This window comes from Lynx rufus, unplaced genomic scaffold, assembly GCF_022079265.1.
Source record: "Lynx rufus isolate CCGP_SWC_20201006 ecotype Redwood Valley unplaced genomic scaffold, mLynRuf1.p SCAF_9, whole genome shotgun sequence".
NCBI classification, from domain to species: domain Eukaryota; kingdom Metazoa; phylum Chordata; class Mammalia; order Carnivora; family Felidae; genus Lynx; species Lynx rufus.
In genome coordinates this window covers 21,685,820-21,695,865 of record NW_025814897.1, presented here as the reverse complement: position 1 = coordinate 21,695,865, position 10,046 = coordinate 21,685,820, and the positions used below count along the sequence as shown (strand labels likewise).

Here is a 10,046-nt window from a genome sequence, read left to right as displayed (position 1 = left end):
ACCTGCATTTTATTCTTTCTCCCAGTGAAGGTTTTAGCTCTGGACTGTGGTTCCTCTTCCAAAACTGCTGTGCATTTGATGCTAAAGACCATACTTTCCATACCCTCACCCTGGAACATTTTCCAAGCTGTTTCTACCACATTAGATCCTTCTAAAAAGCTCAGGAATGCATAGGAGGATACAAAAGTACAAAAAGCATGAGCTTTTGAAGCTGCAGTCAAAAGACCAGGGATGATAGTATCAGTTTTTTGTTTGTTTGTTTGTTTTTTATTGCTGTGTAACTTTTGAGGAACTGAATATACAAACACATAATGGCCAGACCATGTGTAAAAATAGACTTTTTACCTGCAATCTCTGCAGCAACCAGCCTGCGAAGCCAAACCACAGCCTCTGGAATGATCAGCCCAGAATGGTCAGGATTCAGTTGTTGACTGCCAGCTTTGCTGATTTCTGCTCTCCGTTCCAACTTGGGACCACAGAAAGCCAAATATGTTCCCCAAACCAATCACATAGGGAGCCCTGTGTCTAGTTAGCCTGTCTCCAGCTTCCCCATGCAAACTGCCCCCAATTAGAGCCCCTCTGAAGACATCTCCCTTCTTCTCACTCCCCGGACCCTTTATGAGTCTCTACCAAAGGCAAGTGCTGAATAAGTAGCCTTTGCTGGTTCTCATTTGGTGGCCTTTGTTTATTCCACACTTTAGACCACCCACTTAGCCCTATTTTTCTTATTTGTAAACAGTATATAAGATGATTTCACAAGATGGTAAGTATTGATTGATACTGAACATTAAGGTGCCATCTAAAAAACATTTTATTGAGGTGTGATTGACATACAGAATGCTGTATGTATTTAATGTATACAACTTGATGAGCTTGGGGATAAGTATACATCCATGAAACCATCACCACATTTAATGCCATGAACATACACCTCGCCTCCACAAGCTTCCTTCTGTCCCCTATTTAAAAAAATTTTTTTGGGGGCGCCTGGGTGACTTGGTCAGTTAAGCGTCCGACTTCGGCTCAGGTCATGATCTCACAGTCCCTGAATTCGAGCCCCGCGTCGGGCTCTGTGCTGACAGCTCGGAGCCTGGAGCCTGTTTCAGATTCTGTGTCTGCCTCTCTCTCTGCCCCTTCCCTGTTCGTGCTCTGTCTCTCTCTGTTTCAAAAATAAATAAACGTTAAAAAAAATTAAAAAAAATTTTTTTGGGGGGCGCCTGAGTGGCTCAGTTGGTTAAGCGACCGACTTTGGCTCAGGTCGTGATCTCGCGTTTTGTGAGTTCGAGTCCTGCGTCAGGCTCTGTGCAAACAGCTCAGAGCCTGGAGCTGCTTCAGATTCTGCGTCTCGCTCTCTCTTTGCCCCTCCCCTGCCCATGTTCTGTCTCTCTCTGTCTCTCCATAACAAATAAACGTTAAAAAAAATTTTTTTTTTTTGTGATAAGGACACAGCATAAGGTTTACCATCTTAGCAAATTTTTAAGTATATGATACAGTATTGTTAACTATAGGCAAAAAAGGAAGACACACTTTGAGGTATAGGCTGAACATACTTTTCAGAGGACACGCAAGAAAGAATGTTGCATGTATAAATATTCCTTCTGTCTCTAATAGTATAAAAAATGAGTAAGAAGCTTATGCACTCACATAACCTTCATCTCTTTTTAAGAAAACACTATGCCACACCCATAACATGTAGGGAAAAAAACCACTGAGAAAGCTGAAATTAAATTAGTCTCAAACTTAATATGATTTTCTCATAAAGAATAGTCTTCTGCATATAAATTTGAATTCACTGTAAACAAAAAGATGCTTTGGGGGTGCCTGGGTGGCTCAGTCAGTTAAGTGTCCGACTTTGGCTCAGGTCATGATCTTACAGCTTGTGAGTCTGAGCCCTGCATCAGGCTCTGTGCTGACAGCTCAGAGCCTGGGGCCTGGTTCAGATTCTGTCTCCCTCTCTCTCTGCCCCTCCTCTGCTCACGCTCTGTCTCCCTCTCTCTCTCAAAAATAAGTAAACATTAAAAAAAAACTTAAAAAAAAAAGGTGCTTTGTAAAGTGTAATATGAGGGACAAACATATCTTAGCTCAACTGTATGACTTGCCAGTCAGGGAGAGAAGCAGCAGCTATGGGCAGACACATGGGAAAAGGTCATCTCCTTCCACAGCAGTCTTCTTAGACTCTGTGAGAGGTGCTCAGTCCTTGGCCTTCTCTGGCCGTGCCCCTCCCCAGTGGCTGAACAGATCCAAGGGGATGTGTCCAGCCAGAGCCTCTGCACCTCATTCTGGACTTGTTCTCAGTTTGGGAATACCAGGATTTCAATGAAATTTCAAATACCCTTTACCTGCTTATAAGGCTCTTCCCGAGGCCCGCCCCCTAAAAGCGGACCACATAGCTGGCTGTTCATCCCTAGACCAAAGGGGTTAGCAAGGGATGGCTGTGTGCAGGGGATATGGACGGAGCCGGGACACACGGATACCCATAGATGTGTCTGTGTGAGGTCCCTTGTGAAGTGGGATAGCACCAGCAGTGGCAAGCGGAGAGAGCATGCTGTGGCCACGAGCAGGGGGCCGGGGGCCAGGCAGAGCCTTCCTTTAATATCACTGTTCTGGCGCAGAATTCTTAGCATCCTGAGATTTCTAAATTTGAATTTGGCATTCTAGCTTGTTTTGAAGGTATATTTGTCAAGGTAGGAAGAAGAAAATATTTAACACTTTGTTAGCTGGATTTTTAACTGCTAAATATTCAGAGGCCCTTTCTCCAGGCCTCGCAAATATTAAGGGGTGGGCCTGCCTGACCCCCCAGTCAGCTGTTCGGTGGCCAGCTCTGATCTAGACCTTCTTGGGCGTGTTGATTGGTATGCATCTGGTGGGGGGTGGTGAGTCTAGAAAAAGGAAATCTTATTTCGGTTTTCCCACTCCCTATTTCCATGCCTCTTATCTCCCTGGGTAGCCATTCTAACCTACTTAATGTATATTTTATGTTATTTTTTTCTGTCTAAATGTGTTTTTTTCCCCTGGTTCATGTGAATATAATTTTGTATTCATAAGTAATACTGTGCTTTATACCCTGCACAGCACTGGAGCTCTCTCTCTAGGCTATATCGCTCCTAGCTAATCCTCTGCTTCTAACTGCTGCCAAGTCTCTGCTGTAGTCTGTTTACGTACCCAGTGGTGGGTGTAAAGAGATATCTCATTGTTTTAATTTGCACTTCTCGGATTAGTAATTGGTTTAAGCATCTTTTCACATGCTTGGCGGCCCTTCAGGCTTTCTCATCTGTAAAATGTTTGTTGTATACACCTTGCCCATTTTTTTTTCTGTTGCTGTTTTTCTTCTTGTTGGTTTGCCCCTGTTTCTAATATATGCTGGTTAGATATCGTCTTCCATGCTGTTTCTTTTAGCTCTATCCGCTGTGTCCTTTGCTGAACAAATATCCTAGGAAGTGAAATTCATATGAAATTCACCAATTTATTTAGCCTTATGCCTTTTCACCTTCAGCTAACAAATATTTTCCTACATTTTTTCCTGGCTAGAGGGGATCGATAGTGGTAGAGATCTCATCTTTGGAGAAAGGTCAGGAAAAAGTAGGTAGCCACTTGGGAATGGCTCTTTCTTTCTTTTTTCTTCTTCTTTTAATGTTTGTTTTAGAGAGAGGGAGACAGAGGGCAAGCAGGGCAGGGGCAGAGAGAGAGGGAGACACAGAATCCAAAGCAGGCTCCAGGCTCTGAGCTGTCAGCACAGAGCCTGATGCGGGGATCGAACTCATGAGCTCGTGACCCAAGCCGAAGTCAGACGCTTAACCGACTGAGCCACCCATGTGCCTGGGGGAACGGCTCTTTCAATATCCATTCTGCCCTCGTTCTAGTCAGGTTAAAGACTCAAAGTTTCATACCCAATTCCCTGGTAGCTGGAGCCCTGGGATGTGAATTCGTTACCATTTGAAAGGTGGCATGAGGTTCTCACGCTTCAGTGTGTCTCAGAATCACCTGAGGGTTTATTAAAGCACAGATTGCTGAGCCTGCCCATGAATTCTACAGGTCTGGAGCCTATACAGGGCCTGAAAATTTACATTTCTAACAAGTTCCCAGGTGAGGCCATCATGAGTGTGAGTGGCAATCTTCACCATGGCGGTCGTGATGGTGGCAGTGCCTATAGGAGCTTCTGGACCCTCTAAGTCAGGTCTTGCAGAGTCACTTGAGGGCCTCCCCATTTCCCCAGTCATTCAAAGATCTGTTAGCGACTAGTTTCCTGTATTATAGTCCTTTCTGCTTGAGAAAATTCGAGTTATTTCCGTTTCCCATAATAAACCACTGCTTGATACAATAGCATACCAAAAATAGCTTTCAATGACAAGAGGTTGTCCACAAATCCGTTGCCCTACGTCAGGCTGCTGAGCCTAACCCTTGTATCCTCAATTCCATCATAGGCAAGGGGCGCAGGGAGAAATTTTGTCCCGAGGCCCCTGGATTTACTGAGCGAGGCTGACAGTAGAGCTATCGGTCATTTCAGCAGGACAAGAGATTTGCAGCGATGTGTCTCCTGGGGTGACCCATCATCCTGCTTTGTCTGGGACCGGAAGATTCCCCAAGATGTAGAGCTTCCAGTGCTAAAACCGGAAAAGGGCCCAGCAAACTGGGTCAAGTTGGTCACTCTAGTGTAACCTTTCCTAAGTCATCTTGAAGGAGTTGTCTATAAAGGGAAAGAAGCTAGGGCAGGTGATAAAAGGTGCAGATCTGAGAAATTATTTGTTTGGAGGTATCTGAAATTGGAAGAGCATAAATAGGTCAGGCTTAACAGGCTGTTCAAATGGAGTGTCGGCCTAAGGCATTGGGGATAATGCGTGAGAGCCAAGACTGTGGGCTCCGGGTTACTTACACTTGGATCTCAGTGTTGCTTGTTTGCCAGTGATGGGACTTTAGCACGTTACTAAACCATGTTTCCATATCTGTGAAATGAGGATAACAACAGTACCTACATGTATGAGGTGTAATTGTAATAATGAATATAAAGCAGTTAGGGGGGCGCCTGGCTGGCTCAGTCGGTTAAGCGGCCGACTTCAGCTCAGGTCACGATCTCGCGGTCCGTGAGTTCGAGCCCCGCGTGGGGCTCTGGGCTGATGGCTCAGAGCCTGGAGCCTGCTTCCGATTCTGTGTCTCCCTCTCTCTCTGTCCCTCCCCCGTTCATGCTCTGTCTCTCTCTGTCTCAAAAATAAATAAAACGTTAAAAAAAAAATTAAAAAAAAAAAAGCAGTTAGGGGGGTTGCATGGCTCAGAGTAGGCACCTCAAAACATGTGACCGGGTCTTGTTTTTTTTATTGTCACTATGAAATTACATACAGGGGTCGTGTAGAGGTTCTGGGGCGGGAACAAGCAGAGAGGAGTGAAGGCAGGGGAGGAAGTCTGGATGAGGAAGGAGCTGTATATCACTTCTTGGTGACTTTCACATTTACCTCTCTTTGCCTTCTATACTCCCAGGCACAAAAAAAGAAGAACTGGATTGAGTAATAGTTTCTGTAGGGAAGGTAATAAAATAATGGATGACTTTCAAACTCAGTGCTGACATTTTAGTATTTTATTTTATTTTATTTTTATTTTAATTTAAAGCTTATTTATTTATTTTTGAGAGAGACAGAGAGCATGTGGGTGGAGAGTGGCAGGGAGAGAGGGAGAGAGAGAAACCCAGGCAGGCTCCACACTGTCAGCACAGAGCCTGATGCGGGGCTCGAACTCAAGAAACAGTGAGATCATGACCTGAGCCAAAACCAAAAGTCAGACACTTAACTGACTGAGCCACCCAGGTGCCCCTCAAGGCTGAAAGTTTAAAATTTTTAGTAAATGTTTACCAAAGGGTTCAGGAGAGAAAATGGATTTCAAGTGAAAGAAAATATGAACTTGAAATGATTTGGTTTCAAACAGAAATGAGAGTCCAGAGAGGGAGGGAATGAAGAAGGATGAAGGGGAGGAGGCACTCATCCAACTATGTACCCAAGTTAATGCTTCCCATGGTGGCCGGGCAAGCATTCAGAGGGCTTCCCTGTGTATCACAACTTAATTTTAAAATCGAAAAAGAATAACATTTACCTCAAAACATTTTTTCCCCTCAGTGCTTTCTACATGGCATTTGCATCTGAAGTTTTCTCCTCAGTGTTTTCTGCACGGCAGCCTTTACCTCCTTATTCCTCAAGCTGTAGATCAGGGGGTTCAGCATGGGGATCACCGTGGTGTAGAACACGGAGGCCACATTCTCCTTGGCCACAGAACTGGCCGTGGAGGGTTTTAAGTACATGAACGCTGTAGATCCATAGAACATTCCCACAGCTGCAAGGTGAGAGCTGCAGGTGCTGAAGGCTTTGGACCTTCCCTGTGTGGTGCTGATGTGGAGGATGCTGGAGAGGATGAAGACGTAGGAAACAAGGACTGTTAAGCTGGTGGCTATGATGTTGAATCCAGCCAAAAAGAACACTGTCATCTCAATATGATAGGTGCTAGAGCAGGAGAGCTTCATGAGGGGCACGATGTCACAGAAGTAATGACTGATGAGGAACTCACAGTAGGACAGTTTTAACATCAGGCCAGTGCTTATTGTTGCACCAATGAAAGCCATGGCATAGGCCGCAGCCATCAGCAGGGAACACACTTGAGGAGACATGATGACATTGTAGAGCAAAGGGGTATAGATGGCGACATAGCGGTCATAGGCCATCACTGTCAACATGTAACACTCTGCAACGACAAACACAACGAAGAAGTAGAGCTGTGACATGCACCCCGCATAGGAGATGATGTTCTTCTCTGACACAAAGTTCACCAGCATTTTCGGGGTAATGACAGAGGAGTAGCAGAGATCCACAAGGGACAGATTGCTGAGGAAGTAGTACATGGGGGTGTGAAGCTGAGCATTCAGACAAATCAGCGTGAACATGCCCAGGTTCCCTATGATGGTGACCAAGTAGATCCCAAGGAAGAGGAGGAAGAGAGGGAGCTGGAGCTCTGGCCGATTTGTCAATCCCCTGAGAATAAACTCGGTCACTGTAGAGTGATTTTCGGCAGGCATTCCCCTGTGATTGGGAGCCCTGTGGGGATGGGAGAGAAGAGCCCATGAGAGCCTACATCTTAGACTTCTTGGCAAAGCTGGTTTTGAGCACTTGGGTTCAGTTGGGTGATCCTGGGCTCTTTCCCGATGAATCCTCCCTTCCTTTGGCTGTTGGCTGGGAGAAAGACCAGGCTCTGGGTATTTCAAAGACCATGAGGTTGGGAGGAAAAAGGGGACAAGATCTGGGGCTTTTACCACTTTTATGTTTCTCAAATATCCTACAGCAATGGTTCTTAGGGTACATTTGTTGGACCAGCAGCATCAGCACCATGTTAGAGATGCAAACTCTCAGCCTCCACCCAGGACCTACCAAATCAGAAACTCTGGGTTTATATATATTTATATATATACATATATAATTAATATATTAATATAATATATAATAAGTAATATAATATATATTAATATATATATTAATATATATGTTAAGTTTATGTATTTTGAGATATTGTGAAAGAGAGTACACCTGTGCATGCAGAGAAGGGACAGAGAGAGAGGGAGGAGTGGAGAGAAAGAATACCAAGCAGGCTCCTTGCTGTTAGTGGGGAGCCCGACACAGAGCTTCAACTCATGAACCTTGAGATCATGATCTGAGCTCAAATTAAGAGTTGGATGCTTAATGGACTGAGCCACCCAGGCTCAGTCCATTTTGAAAAAGTTTCGTAACCTGCTTTTTAAAAGTACTTTAATACATTGTGTCATTTGATTCCTATAATAATAATAACTCTGGCACTAACCTTATTTCCATTTCTTAGATATAGGAGCCTTTAAATCCTTAGGATGTGCTATGAAGACACAAAAATCTGATTTGCATTATAAACTTCATATGTTATATTATCGGTGGTATGACATTTAACTTCACAATAAGTAGTCTCAGAAGTAGCTAAGTTTTTTTCCATATACTACTAAGGAGAAAACAAATTTCTTCTAGATAACAACAATAGTTTAAAAAAACTTACATTTTCCCCTTGTACACAATTTTCACCTCTTTTTTAAAAAATATTTTTTTAATGTTTATTTTTAAGAGAGAGAGAGAGGAGAGAGAGAGAGAGAGAGAGAGAATGAGCAGGGGAGGGCAGAGGGAGAGAGGGAGACATAGAATCTGAAGCAGGCTCCAGGCTCTGAGGTGTCAGCACAGAGTCTGACAAGGGGTTCAAACCCATGAACTGTGAGATCATGACCTGAGCTGAAGTCAGATGCTCCACCCAGGCACCCCACAATTTTCACCTCTTAAAACAGTAAGAAACTTAGAAAATCCACCTTGAATACACCATTACCAGAAATCGATGTGTTCTACAAAGCAGTGCAGAGTAAATACTACTAAATGTGGTGTGGACTGGAAAATCCTAGATAGAACTGATTTAAATTTAATTTTTTACTCCCATAATCATCTAATGATATGAAATAGGCAAACATGATCCATATATTTGATATCAGTTACTACAATGATTACCTCTAGTTCTACCGGACCATAAGAGGCTTGGGCTTGCAGCCTATGAGAACTCAGCACATAAAGAAGAAAACGCTTAGAGATGAAGGTAAACAAATGCTTAGAAATAAAGCCTGAATTAGAAACAGGAGTTAATGGAAGAAATTTTTTTTTATATAATTGCATTAAATCTGTAATTGAATACTGTGCTGAGAAAAAAAACAACACAGTCTCCTGGAAATTTTAGGGGATGCCTTGGTTCCAATAGTTAGGAAATAAACATCAAGAAATGAAGGAGCTGTCCAAATTTATATCTATTCCTAAATGTATTCCAAGAGGCCAGCAGGGTTATGAAAAATGGGTCACTGGGGGTCTGTTTATATAACACATGGGCAGAACCTCCTGGGATTCAGTCATTTCAGAGTCTGGAGTCCTTGCTGAAGAAGCAATTAGAGTCTTGGTTTATGCCTGTGCTGGGAATCATGGTGTGTCTCCCAGGTGTGTTAATTTTCCTTTTATTTGGAGTCATCTTCAGCTTGGGAAACTTAGAGTCTAATGCCAGCATTCAAATATTTTACAGCCAAGCACCCCATAATCACCACCATCGCCACCACCACCACCACCACCACCACCACCACCATGACCACCATGTCAGTCATTACCATCAACATCTTTAGTTACAACCATTATGGTTACTACTAATTATTATTCTTCATTAGGCATACTCAATGAGGCTTAAAATGTTTATTTACTTACTTATTTTTGGAGAGAGAGAGAGGGAGAGACAGAGGGAAAAAAAGGAATGAATGGGGAGAGATGCAGAAAGAGAGGGAGAGAGAGAATCCCAAGCAGGCTCCATGCTCAGGGTGGAGCCCAATGTCGGGCTCCATTCCACAATGAGATGATGACCTGAAGAAAAAGAAAATTTGAGCAGACCCATAATCTATAGAAATTGACTCAGTAATCAAAAATCTCTGAACAAACAAGAGTCCAGGGCCGGATGGCTTCCGAGGGGATTTCTGTCAAACATTTAAAGAAGAATTCATACCTATTCTTTCGAAACTGTTCCAAAAAATAGAAAGGGATGGAAAACTTCAACACTCATTCTATGAGTCCAGTATTACCTTGATTCCAAAACCAGACAAAAATCCCAAGAAAAAAGGAGAATTACAGACCAATATCTTTGATGAACATTGATGGAAAAATTCTCAACAAGATACTAGGAAATTTAATTCAACAGTACATTAAAAGAATTATTCACTATGATCAAGCAGGATTTATTCCTGGGCTGCAGGGCTGGTTCACTATCTACAAATCAATCTACGTGTTACACCACATTAATAAAAGAAAGGATAAGAACCATATGATTGTCTCAACAAACACAGAAAAAACATTTGACAAAATACAGCATCCTTTCTTGATAAAAGCCCTCAAGACAGTAGGGATAGAAAGAACATACCTCAACACCATATAGTCCATATACGAAAGAATCATAGCTAATATCATCCTCAATGGGAAAAAAAAAAACTG

General features: G+C 43.0%; 1 protein-coding gene across 1 annotated transcript; it reads right to left on the bottom strand.

The window, feature by feature from the left end:
- Positions 1-6,094: 6,094 nt before the first annotated feature.
- LOC124505477 (olfactory receptor 151-like) lies at positions 6,095-7,051 on the bottom strand. The gene has a single exon (XM_047071435.1). The coding sequence runs from the start codon at positions 7,046-7,048 to the stop codon at positions 6,095-6,097; it is 954 nt and encodes a 317-aa protein (XP_046927391.1). The 5' UTR covers positions 7,049-7,051.
- Positions 7,052-10,046: the final 2,995 nt, after the last annotated feature.